The sequence below is a fragment of the Ictidomys tridecemlineatus genome, chromosome 6 (assembly GCF_052094955.1).
Source record: "Ictidomys tridecemlineatus isolate mIctTri1 chromosome 6, mIctTri1.hap1, whole genome shotgun sequence".
Classification (NCBI taxonomy): Eukaryota; Metazoa; Chordata; class Mammalia; order Rodentia; family Sciuridae; genus Ictidomys; species Ictidomys tridecemlineatus.
The window spans coordinates 85,139,830-85,153,947 of record NC_135482.1 but is presented as its reverse complement, the minus strand read 5'-3'; the positions used below and the strand labels follow the sequence as shown (position 1 = coordinate 85,153,947).

Below are 14,118 nucleotides of genomic sequence, written 5' to 3'. Positions count from 1 at the left end.
AAGCAGCCCCTAAGAATCCAGCTTGGTTCTCTTTGGCTACAGTCTTCAATATTCAAAAAAGGGCACAGGCTTTCTGGTTTACTCACTTACTCTCTCTTACACTCACATATTTCTGGGAACTAATTAAAATTAAATGAAAAATGATCAGTGTAAGTGGAGGAGCCAAGTTTTTAGTTCACAAGACCCAGGAAATTCTGCAAAGGCTGCAAACATCCTAACAAATGCAAAGATTCTATGTGTATACATTACTTTAAATTTTCATTAATAAATCATCTAATAATTTGATAAGTTCATGTTTGCATATTTGAGAAAAGCAGCACATACTTATTCTTCCTCCTCCTAAACAAAACCAGAGTATGTAAGACTTATGCCTTTATTTGCCTCACCAAAAATAGCTGCCAAAACAACTAAGCCATTGTTCTTGTCTAACTTCTTCAGAGGTGGCAAGAAAACTACATTCCTGGGCACTGCATAATCTTCTCGCCTGACCCCCCAAGAACCTTTAGTCAAATTCATTTACCCCCAGAGGGCAACCTACTATTGTATCCTCTCCACTTTCTAGCCACCTATGAACAATGGATAGTAATTGCAACTGTCACGGGCAGTCAGCAGGAAAAGTAACCCGGTGCTTTTTTTCCCAGTTTACTGCCAAACCTGAGCTGAGCACCTAATAACCATGCCCCCAACAGAAGAAAGACCTACAGTTGCTTTTAAAATGCATCTGAAAACAGCTTTTTGAACAGAACCAGACAGAGGACAATAACCAAACTTGTGCTCTGAATGTGAAGCTTAAAAAACTCAAAATTAAAGACAGAAACTTCTTTTGTGATTGTACTGTAGCTTCCTAAACTAACCCCCCAGGCAAGCCTAAAAGGACAGCTGAGCCTCTTTCCTCTAAGCTTATCATCGCTGCTGTTGAGGCTTTTAAGTCTGACTTGTAAAGGAAAACGAGGGAGGGAAAAAAATGTTTGTCCTCCAATGGAATGAGATCACAAGGCTTGGGACAGGCGGTCCTCTCTGCTCTCCGCTCAGTTATTACCTAGGTCAGTGGAGAATAAAGAACCTGGGAGAATACATCCTATGCCTCACGTGCAAATGGGTTAAAATCCATCAAAATAAGATAAAGGACCTGCTGCCTTTTAAAATCATACTTCTCGGTTCTCCTTCAACTTTGTCTGCAAGCTCTTTCAGACACATCAATTATTATTTTTATTATTCATTTAAATGTTATTACAGGATAGATTTTGCTTAGTTGAACTAGGCGACTGTCACTCATTCTCTCCCCATCCGGTCACAATTAATCATTGACTGAATATATGTGATTCCAAATGATTAACAGGAACAAATGAGAAATTCAGTCAAATATTTTCTGAAAGTTTCCAAGTATCCAGATATGAACATCTTGTAGGCCAATGTCTTGAGAAGGCATAAGATGTCCTTCTCAAAAAAAAGTCATTTACACACATATTTTTTCATGCATGTTAACATAAATCTTGTGAATTTCTAAGTATATATTCAACATCTACCAAAATATACACAACAATATGTAACTAAATATATTAATATTGATGATTATCCAGGTGCGGTGGTGCACAGCTATAATCCCAGCAATTTGGGAGGCTGAGACAGAAGGATCACAAGTTCAAAGCCAGCTTCAGCAATGGTGAGGCGCTAAGCAACTCAGTGACACCCTGTCTCTAAATAAAATACAAAATAGGGCTGGGGATGTTGTTCAGTGTTCAAGTGCCCCTGAGTTCAATCCCCAGTACTAAATATATATATAGATAATCAACTATCTTGACTTTCTCAAAATTAATCCTACTTTAGAAATTAGATTTGGTTAAGTGTCCTGTTGGCAATGAGCAGGAAACTATAGCTTGTCTATCAGGTTGTGAGAAAATATGCTTTGAAATTCATTGAAAGGATCATTTCCTTCTATTTCTATGTAAAGAAATTAAATCTTCTCCTCTTGGTGTTAGTGGAAATTTATTAAAATATGGATATTTGGTATCTTCCATAGTCCATAAAGAATCTTTCTACCTTGTGTATAATTGCTGTTTCAAATAAAACAAAAGCAAAAATATTGGCCTTATATTGCAAAACAATTTTGTATTATGCCATCCCCATCCCATTCATCATTTCTGGTTTCAAATGCAAAACATGTGCATGCATACTTTCAAAATATAAAATCATGCTATAAGATATATCCTTTAGCCTTGCTGTAGGTATATAGTCCAGCTTATGAAACAAATCACTTAAGTTTAAAAAAAAATAAGGAGAACTTAAGCATGTTAAATATATAATGGGGTTATTCTATTAAAAACAACCTATCACTAAAGGCACTAACAAAGAAAAATAAGAACACTGATAACATTCCCCTTCAAGCTAGAAAGATCTAACACAGAAAATGCATGGCAAAGAAGGGGGTGAAGGAAGACGTACTTTATCACTATTAATATTCCTTAATATCAGCTTCATTTCTGTACAGTTTGGGTCAAAATAATTATACACATATTACCTTTTATTTCGCCAAAGTTCCCTGATCCCATTGCAAGAAGCTTGTCTTTCCAGTCCTTTGAGAGTAGCTTTTCAATACTGGGGGTTTCTAAATAAAGAAAAAAAATGTAAGCAAATCAACATAACTGTCTTTACAATGGGGCTCAGTTAAATAGCTATCTGCTAAAAATAAGGCCATCTCTATCCTGGCCCCAGTTCATAATGACTTCATCAACAAACTGATAACAGGGGAGGAAGAAAAGGGATGTGTTTTGTCACCTGCTGTTTCAAAATCATTAGCTTTTTCCTCTTGCGGAACAAAGCCATACTAATTCTTGATGACAATGGGTACATATAAACCTGCAGTTCATTGTTTTTCAATTTGGTGAACAAATTCTTGCTATAATGGATGCTTGTCAATTTCAGGGTGTTAGTCTGCAGTCAAAAAATAATTATGTTGATAAAATGCAGAGTAAAAAAAGGCAAAGAATTAGCTCTTAAATCTGCTACATGTAATTATATCCCTCTGTGTGTTTACAATTACATCCACTTTATAATATGTGTTTAACATCGCGTGGTGGAAGCACACAGTGGTAAGATTTGCCAGTGCCACGAACATTTAAAAAAAAAAAGTTGATATAAAAGAAGCTTTAAAAAGAGTGCAAAATTTAGAGAAGTGAGCAATGCCTATAATGGAAACCTATTATTTTTGTATTTCAGATTTGTATCACACTCTTTTAAAATGCCCTGTATTGGGACAGGACACACGTTTTAGAAAGCAAGGTTAAGCTTCAGTCTGGTATTTGTTTCTATATATCACATGGTTTTTGACCTCTCCCTTTTGTGTTGGATTTTAATGTATAAGTAAATATAAATGCTGATAAAACTCCCAAACATTAAACTCAGTTCCAAACAATGTAATTGTATATTCTTGTCAGCTTTTAGATGGGTACACAATTACAATGGCTTTCAATCCCACTATTAGCACTGCTTTCAGTTAGAAAATGGAATGTACTAAAAGATAAGTGTCCCAGTATGCTCCATCTAAATAACAATACCCACACTTATTATCTAGATCTAAGACATGCACTGCCATTCTCCACATTGGTGTTTATGTGTATTTGTGTTTGCTCAGGCATTTGTTTACCCCCTAGGAGGAACATAAATGGAGTACATGTTAACTTATCAAAGGGACCTTCTGTCCTAGAGACCATAAGATTATTAGAAACTGATTAATTCTCCCCATAGTAAAAGGCATTGTAAGGAATCTTCATCATCATCTTTGGCTGGTGCCACTACTTTGTTCAGTATCCCATCTTGCAACCACCAGCTACAAGAATCAGAAGCCTAAGTGGAGTTGCAGAGAGCAAAGAATATGAAATACTTCTTCCCCAGATTTCATAATTGGTGTAAATTGAAATGATGAAAAGCTCTGATTACTGTTTTACATACTTCTTACATGTGGTGCAAATATATAAACACATACCACCAATACTATGTGCAGCTTCACCTATGGAATGTAGAAAAGTACTTTTTGCCCTTTGTAACAAAAATTTCCATTTTTCACATTTAAGGTAAAAAAAAAAAAAAGATCCTAAGGAATTTACTTCTACGTTTTCTTGAAATATCCCTACTTGTATATCATATTGCCTCAAAAATAATAATGGTAATTCTGAGTAACAAAGTAAATATTGTTGTACTGTAATCAATATTTCTGTTCACCTAAGCTTTAGAAGTAACTTGGAAATACTTCTGCAAGGATTTTCAACCTTTCTACATTCCCAGTATATACTTTGTGAGCAAAATCATTTCTTAAACCTTATCAGAGCAGGTCAAACAAACACCACTGTTTCTTTTTTCCAGCACTCTACAAAAATTCTTGAGTAGCATATAAACAGGGCACAGCCAATATGGTATTTGCAATTGAGTACTGTCAGTCATTAAAAGCTAACAAACCTTTGCAAAGCAGGAATGCAGCAATAGAAATCCATTGTGCACTAACAATAGGCCCCTGAACCTCCCTGCACCAAAAGCAGACCATTTTACTTTTAAGGCTATTGTCTGTAAAGTCCATGACAAAGCTTTTCCCCTGCAGCTAGACAAAATATTCACTGTAGTGTGCTCATAAAGAAACAGAAGTCTTCTGTCTAAGTTGCAGAGTTAAAGAAACAGCAGCTAGATTTCTGAGACCTACAGAACATTCCTGGCCTCTTTATTAACGAGCATAAAGATATGAGGTTCCTGTACAGAGCCACTTTTTTCAAGTACCTGACTTTTAGTACACAGTACAGAAAAATGAATAACTTCTTTAGGACCAAGTTATTTGTAAAATACAAAATGAGAAACATATCTGACTCAGGGTTTTCTTGTTTGTGGGTGAATAAAGACACTAATACTTGCAATTTGGATTAAATTCAGGTTCAAATACAGTTATTGAACAGCTTGTCTGCCAGGAACTATGCTAGATGTTTTGACCTGTCTTTCTCTCATTTAATCACAGCAACCAACTGAAGACTTACGAGTATGTCGTCGTATCTTTTATATACGTTAAAAAAAGGATACCCACAGAAAAAAATGATTGGTCTGAGTTTTCACAAAATGTATGGGAAGATTTAAGGCCCTGAACTAAGTATTCTAGCCTACAAATTCCTATCTCGAATCCACAACGAAATGATAATGAAACCAAGACTAAGTGCTAAGCAGTGCACCAGATCCTTCACACAGGGTATCTCAAACTTCTCACAATAATCCTCTGCATTAAATATTGATGCTTCTGTTTCACCTCTTAAACCAAGAGTTTAGGGAGATATCATGACTTGCCCAATATAGAGGCTAAATTCAGCTGACTGGACCACAAAATCTTTGCATACACACATTCCCTCATTTCATATATTAAAAAAATATATATATGAATAGTAGCAAAAACTATTGTTATTAACTCTACTGAATGGATAAACACAGTATGACAGCTATGGTTAAAGGCAAGGATTTTCACACTTTCATTATACTCAGAATATAGTTCAACTATAGAACTTTGCACTTTAGAATTCTCGACAACTTAATGAAAACCTATGACCATATAACAGAGATATACAATGAAATAGAAGTTTTCTTTATATAGTGGAAGGAATATCGGCCTCCATGTCAGACAACTTGGGCTCTCCCCAAGACTTTCACACTGGCCAGCTGAGGAATTAGCCCTAGGGGTGGGGAGATCCTATGCACATGACTTTATCTTTCTGTCTGTATTTCTGTAAAATAAAGAGCTTCAGTGAATCCACATCTAGTGTCCTATCAAGGCTACAGTGTCAATTTTTTTCCATTGGTAGTTCCCAAAGAAATGCTAAGAAATTATCTCACAATAATGAGCACAATGAATGTCTCCGTAGCAATGGCCGAACTTCTGAAAAAAAACAGTAAATATCTCATAGAAAATTCACAATTGGAAATGTAAAAGACCAAATGGCAAAATCCCAATATTTACAATACACCTGTTTGTTAATGTGTGAATCAAATAAAGTGAAATTTATCACAATTTTGTAAAGTGCTAGTGCTGCTTCATTATATATGGAGTAAAAAGAGATAACAGTCATCTATTAATTAATATTTAATTTTCTAAAATGAGATTTTAAAAAAGAGATATTGTGTTTTATACTATGAATTTGATAAGTCTCAAGCACAGGTGTTTGTAAGTGTTCAAACTCTGGATCTTTTTTTTTCTTCTATTTTTTTTTTTTTTTTACTTGTAGGTGGACACAATATTAATTTATTTTTATGTGGCTGAGGTTCGAACCCAGTGCCCCACACATGTGAGGCAAGTGCACTACCACTGAGCTACAGCCCCAGCCCCATGGATCTTTTATTTTTATATCAAATAAAATGCATAGTGTTTTTAAACTTTTAAAAATTTTCCTGAGATTCCTTTCTCTTGAGATTTCATTATTCCAAACATTGGAGTTTTATGATTATCTCCAAAATAGGAGCAAGGGCTCCCTATATTAAAATAAGTGTAAGAGTCAATTATCACTGCCTTTTTGCATGGGGGTTCAGTTTGCAGAGTGCTGCCCAGTACAATACCCTTGTCAGTAGCACGTCTAGTTATATCCATTTTGTCGATGAGGAAACTAAGCCTGGGAAATGTGCTCTGCTCCACATCCTCTAGTTGGAAAGTAGAACAGATGGAATACACAACCAGGTCCTGTTAATTCAAAGTTGTCTTAGGGAAAAGTTAAATGTGTATACTTAAAAGGAAAAAAAATAAATGTTTTTTTCTTTTTTTTTTAAATAGTCTAAATTGGAGATAAATGAATGGTATCCTTCATCAGCCAACATATTAATATTAAGATGAGTCGAATCAGATTACTTTGTTTCTGCCACCAGGACCCTTTTGATATATTTGCTTGCTTTTCCTTTCTTGCTCTTGATTCTTTTGCTCACATATGCTTCTCCACATCAATGCCTATGGCAATCCCCACCAGTGAACTGGCCCCCCAACTGTGCCAGCCATTGTTACAACAGCATCCTGCCTCTTTAGGGCCTGTTCATTCCCTATAACTCTCACTCTGTTTTCCCTTCAGTGCCAAACACTCTTAAGACTGACTCCCTCATCTGGAACAATGAGACCTAGAGACTCATGCCAACATATTGTAATTCTCCAACAAGCTGCCAGTGCCAAGAATTAAACCACATTCGCTCCAGTGCAGTAGCTTTACACACAAGCTCAGGTTTTTGCTTTGTGTTTATGTAGGGGTTTTTTTCCCCACTAATCTCCCTTGAGCTGCTGTGGCAGAGCTCATTGAAAAATCGAACAAGCAAAAAATATGTATGTAGGATATTTGACTTTTCAAAAAAGTGCCAGGAGTTAGTTTGTACCAAATGTATCACTGTTTATGCTTTAATTTTGTAGCTTAAACTAAGCTGTGTTATTCTAGACACGCGATAGTGTGCGCATTTAGGAATGGGAGTTGTCATTTGGAAGGAACAATAATATAGCTAAATATCCAATACCTTTTTTGAAGTCAAGAAGTAAAAGCATATGTATATTATTCATGCAATAGAATCAGAATTTTAGAACTATGAAGATCTTTAGATATCATTTAGATAAGCGAAATCATGAAATTAATTTACTAAAACATTTATTGACATAAATAGAACATAAATGGTTTGGCTATGTAAAACTAAAACTAAAACAAAATAAACATTCCATTGCCATGTAAATCTAATTTACACTAAACAAATTTGAATTTCTTTTCTACAAGAATTAGATCTTTTTAGGTGCTAACAGATTGCCAATCTTTAAGTGAGTTATGGATTATACAGTATTCTTTAAATATTTTACCAAGGCAATTAGCATTGGAAATGACTATTTTGCCCAATAGCTGGTCTAGACCAAACTCTTCATTTTACAGACTGGAAAATGATAAATTAGAAAGTTTAAATAACTTGCTCAAAATCACAAGTCTATTTAAAGATAAAGGCAGGACTTGAAGCATAATTCCCTATTCAGTGAGTGTTCTCTTCAATGTATCACAATCCAGTACCACAATGTTTTTTTAAAATTTTTCTTTCTTTTATTTTCAATGCTGGGAATTAAACCCAGGGCCATGCACATGTTAAGTACACACACTACCACTGAGCTGAGCCCACAGACCACCACCAATTTCTTTAATAAAGAACCAAACTCTCTGAAAAATGAAAATTTAGCTCCATTTTATTCACCTCTTCTAGTTTTAATTGGTAATTATAGGATAGGTGATTCTGTTATAATTAAGTACTATTAACTCAATAATCTCTGCTGGAATTAGGAACTGATAACTCTGTCTTCTACACCTGAAAGCTTTCATCTGATCATTTCATGAAAGTGAAGAATAAACGCAAGCTAGTTTATTTAGCCAAATGGTTTTCTTCAAAAAGCTATTTACAATTCAATGTATTATTCTTTAATTATTCAATTCAGGATCATAAGATTATTTTTGAGAGGAAAATTGGGGTAAACAGGAAATCACATATTAGTAAACGTTCAATTCATGTTGACAATAACATCAACACAATGTTTGGGGGCAAATATTAACAATGCGCATAAGTAACAGACTCAGATTTCTGGAAAGTTACTTATGCACTGTAGACCAGAAGGGCCTACAAGAGTCTCCTTCACCAACCACTGTAGCAAGTCTGCCACTGGAAATGTCAAATTTTTCCAGGAAATGTTTAAAAATTACAAATACCACACCACACAACAGAAACACATCTGAAATTCCAAAGCATTAAGATTTCAATAAGCCTTACTTTTATATGTAATTATCCTAAAGGGAACTAAGCTCTGGAAATACTTTAGTTTTTAGTGTTGCCAAAATACTTGTTTATTTCCACTTGAAAGTTAATAAGAGCTTGTAACAGGGGAAAAAAAATTCTTTGATTGACTCAAGTTATAAAAATTTTAATGTGCAATCAGTTTGGGGGATATGCAACACCAAATTCATTAGTCACTACTTAAGCTTTCTTATCATACCAGCTCATACAAGGAACACACCTGTTCTGTCATCCCTCCAAATTGTACCACATTTTAGAAGACTATTTTTTATCACATCATTAAATATATCATCATCACTATGACATAAGGGCTACCAACCAATAACCTGGGGTTGCACCTGACAAGACAGCTCTATATTTTCTACTCAAAAATCTCCATGAAAAGATAGACTTAATTTGTGACTGATAGAAGAAATGACCATTTCACCTACTCCATCACTCAACAAGTAACTATATTTCTTGTCTAGACTAATTCTCATTGTTTTGTTTATGTTTCAAATATTAGATCCCAGCAAAAGTATTACCAGTCATTTGATGATACCATTTCAACAAATAATTGCACTGAGTTAGTCCTCACATACAAAATCTCCTTCATGTTTTACTAATAAATACAAAAAAACCAATTTAATGTCAGAAAACCTGACTCCATCACTTAGTAGTTTTGTGATCTTTGACAAGTAATTTAAACTCTAGAGTTCAATTTACTCCCCAGAAAAAAAGAATCATAACTGCCTTTATTTCATGCTTGCTGTGAGAATTTATTTATGGCAGGCACTTAAAACAATGCTGGATACAAAACATCTAAAAATGTTAATTAACATTACAACTCCTACTTAGTATACAACAATTCCAGGGAGCTATTTAAAATAATCAAATAAAATATATCTAAATGTGTTTCACTTCACCTGTCCTTAAAACTACCCAGAAATCGAAAGTTTCTTTGATGGGGAATAGCTCCACCTGTATCCATTTTTTTACGATAATTACCTGCTATTAGTTTTCTTCCTGATGTGACAAATGAAGGGATGCTGTAATATGACCTACAGGGAATGTATCCTCTTGTGGGTTACTGCATGGGATATCCCAGAACAGTGTGTACTCATGGGTGCACACATACAAACACACACAAAAACAAACATAAAACTAATCTGTGCTTTTTTTTTTTTAATAAGTTGTCTTTTTCACTTTCCAAATGTTCTATTAGGTCTTCAATGATACCTAAAGCTTTTAAAAAGCCAGTGCATTTGACAAGTGAAAGGGAACAACAAATAGCTTTGTAGTGCTCTCTTCCCAGGGCCACTGAACCAATAGTAATAGTTATTATTTTTATTTATTAGCAGTGTTGCCATGTGCTCTCTCATGGAGAACTCACCCCAACCCCCCTGACAGCTAAAGCATTTTAACTTTTAATAAAAATGGGAGAGTGCAGCACTCTTGTGCAAGGCTCTTTCAGTAAAGTGCTCAGCTAATGAATATTGTCCATTTGGATCCAAATAATTTATGATGTCAGCAATGTGTGGGTGGAGAGATGTGAATCAAGTTCTAGCCATGTTACAATGAAAGAGTGAGAGTGGAGAGGAGGAGGAAGCAAGAGGGTTACTAAGGAAAGAGGGATAGGAAAGAAAAGCAAAAGCAACTTGAAAGAAAGAAAATTTGGAGGAAAGTTGTTGATAATGCATCCCTAGTAGCCAATTTGTAAATCAAAAGATGACAACACATAGTTCTAAATAAGTTACACATCCCTATTGACATATCTAAAAAGAGAATTAATGGAAATTTTTTTGTGTTATAAATGATACAACTACCCTACCACAAAGAGTACACACACATAATCATTTAAATTCATATCTAGAAGATGCTAAAAATGAAAATTAAAGATACTCGTAGAATTTTTTGTTCGTTCAAAATTGTAAAATTGGATGGTTAGAAAAGAGAAAGGAGATACAAAAGGCATTGAAATAGAAAAGCACTTAACATACATTAGAATAAGAAGACCAATACTTTAAAAATATGACAGAATGTTTTACCACTGGAAGTGAGAATTAAAGCGCATACAGCCTGATGCTAAACCACTACACATCCTGAATCTTCTCTATCACAACATATGTGAACACAAATCGCAATCTCAGCCTGCCAGATGCCTGAAAAGATAGGAACAATAAAAACTGACATGATTCATATGATAAATCAGAGTTCGTGATATGCAGGTAATAGAATGGTTGAGCTGAAAAGCTAGTTGTAATTCAAATTATATTTTTTATGTTCTAATATAATACAATCGGATTTAAAATCCAAGAAAAATATTCTCTGATTTGCTTGAAATCATATATCAAAATTTGCACATAGCCTTCTCAACCAAAGTAGTCCATCTGCCTTAACAACTTGTTATATTTGGTCTCTCATAACCTTTTCATGAATTTTGGATTGTGTCATTTGTAGAGTAATTTTAGATGAGAAAATACAATAGTTTTATTTCTAAAATGGCATTTCAAATTCACAAGCTTAGACATAATCTAATCACAATGTAACCTGTAGTTAGCTATGCTATGTCTTCCAAGAGTACAGAACCACAGAATAACAAAAACCTAACCTGTAAGGGTTTTTTTAAAGAGTATTTTCATTTAAGAAGGAACAAGATAAAGAATATAAAGAGAAAGACCCCCCAAATTTAAAAAGATCAAAATATGGAAAATAGTAAAAGTCAAATGAGTTTTTTTTTTAACCTTTGTGTGTCACCAAAGTTTTTGCATTTTAACTATATAGGTAGCCAATGTAAAATTAGACATGTAAAATTTATTGATCCATTTATATAATTTTGTACAATAGAATGATTTATAAAACTAATATATTTTCTTTAATGGTATAATACACTATGAAAGCTATCAGAGTACTCTAAAAATAGATGCAATATATGCCACATATGGATACTGCCATTTTCTTTCTTTTTCACAATTCACATAAAACAGGCACATGTGCATACCCACATAAAACCAGAAAGTATCGTACCCTGTCCATTTATTCATTCATTGACCTAACCATCTTCTGTAATTGTGGGATAGGCACTGAGACTGAGAGCCTTTACTCCTCAAGAGACCAACCATCTTGTGGGAAGAGTCTAGATTGTGTCCAGACTCTAAAACCTTCAACTCAAATAGCCACAGTGTCACTGGGTTGCTGTCTTCATCTCTCATTTATTGAATCAAAATTAGTGATAATGCCTTGCTTGAATTAATATAGGAAAGGATAGTAAATGAATGTGTGGATAGATTTTTTTTCCCCACAAATGCTACTAGGGTAGCAGTTCCATAAAATAATATGGAATTTTATATATATAAATGCTATATATATGTATACACATATATATACATATATAAATACTATATATATATATATTTATACCTAAATATATATAAATGCTATTACATAGAAAAAAATGAAGATGCTGATTTACTGGTATATAGTAATAAAAATTTTGTTTAAGATTTTGAAATAAGGGCTTATGAATCATGTCTTACGGATTACAAACACATGTATTCTTTTTTACTATGATGTTGGGAAACACATGTAAGAGGTATATATGTGCCTATGTAAATGACAAAGAGAACAGAGGAATTCCGGAGGTGTCTACCAACTGACAAGGGAGTCATCTCTGAGATGAGAACTGAACTGGGGGCAAGTCCGAAGGAGAATGGTAGAACAATGTTACAAGCAATCTGGTGAATCAGAGAAGAATGGATGAGATAAAGGACTTCTCATTTGGAGAATTCTCTGTGTAAAGCCTTTAAGGGCATGGCAGGACCACAAATTATTTATACTGGAAAGTATGTTATAGTAGAAAATAAAATACTCAGTCTTTACCTTGAACAGAGTTAACAGGGATTTGTATAGTTAGCAACATTTTTACTGCTTATTCTTCATATACTGTTAAAAAAAATTGGTTGGTAACCTCCATAGACTCATGTCTCAGATCTAATGAGAGGAAACCGTGGCACATAGTGTTTGAGAATAATCGTATAGTGGGGAGGAAGGTGTAGGGAAGAGAAAGGGAACTGCTAAATGTTCCTTCTTGCTCCTGTTTCTGCTTTCCAGGAGTAAGCCTTGAACAACTTGATGCTCATGCATGTAATAAAGTGATACAGATGCTGATCTGTAGATGTGGCCTAGATCTCTTTGACGTTAACACAAATTCAGTATAATTGACATATAATATTTATATGATCCATATAATTTGATCTCAACTCCTCACATGAAAGATATCTAAGGAAAAAAAAAAGCAGGTAGTAGTGGGAAGGACTCAAAAGTTGCTCTGCACACTCTGACTAATATTCTTTGCTTTCCTAATGAGTCTCTGCTTTAAAAGAACAAGATTGTTTAAAAGACAAAAAATAAATTAAAATAAAGCCCACTTAAAACAATATAGGGATTTTGGTAAAATATAGTGAATTATCAGCAGTTTAAAAATTAAGGTATAGATCAGTATTTCATTTCAAAAGGATGGGTAGCATCCAGTAAAAATGAAGACCACCCAATTTTCTGACCTGGGGGTCAGAGAGCAAGCTTTTACAAACTTGGGAATGGTCTATTTTAAAGCCCCGAAAGTCTGTGTTGCACATGTTAGAAACTCAAAGGTGTTTACACCTCTGGGGGTTTTCTCTGAGGGCTATGAAAACCCTTATGAACCTGCTATCACAGTTCTCACAGGGAGTCAAAGTGTTTTCTCCCGCAGGGTCTCTGTTACAGGACATTAGATCTCCTACTCCAACTGAACACCAGAATGAATATGAAGGTTTCAAAATGACTTTAGTGTCCTTAACTAAATTGGAATAATTCTTGTAATGCTAGGAGGAAGAGTCTCATAAAACATGGCTAATAATTAATATAGATTATGGAACTATATTTTGAATCATTCTTACAAAGTACTCCAATAATAGGACCTGATTTCTTCAGTTAATTACAAACATCCCAAATAAATAATTCCAAGTGTAGTAGCTGCTCATAAACTAAATTGCACAAAGCTTAATTTTTATTTTATTTTGTTTCTTTGATGCTGGGGATTGAGCCCAGAACCTCACACATTTCAGGCAAATGCTCTACCACTAAGACAAATCCCCAAGCTGACCAGATAAATAATTTAATGCAAAAGATTTGGTAAATTAAAAATTGCAAGTCACTGCAATACATTTGCAATCATCAAAATTAATCTTTTTACTTGATAGGAGTTGACACTGAAAAATGTGGTATCTAGTTAAAATATATCACTTATGAGATTAAAAATAAAGAAAGGAAGTATTCCATTTCTAAAGAAAGAAAAAC

The 14,118-nt window shown here is 34.3% G+C and overlaps 1 protein-coding gene across 20 annotated transcripts in view; it reads right to left on the bottom strand.

The window, feature by feature from the left end:
- Sox5 (SRY-box transcription factor 5) overlaps positions 1-14,118 on the bottom strand; it is a 955,314-nt gene that overhangs the window by 208,604 nt on the left and 732,592 nt on the right. For all 20 annotated transcript variants that reach the window (XM_078015084.1, XM_078015082.1, XM_078015079.1 and 17 more), the window contains one exon: positions 2,519-2,605. In XM_078015084.1, coding sequence (XP_077871210.1) covers positions 2,519-2,605 — 87 coding nt within the window. The remainder of the gene's footprint in view (positions 1-2,518; positions 2,606-14,118) is intronic.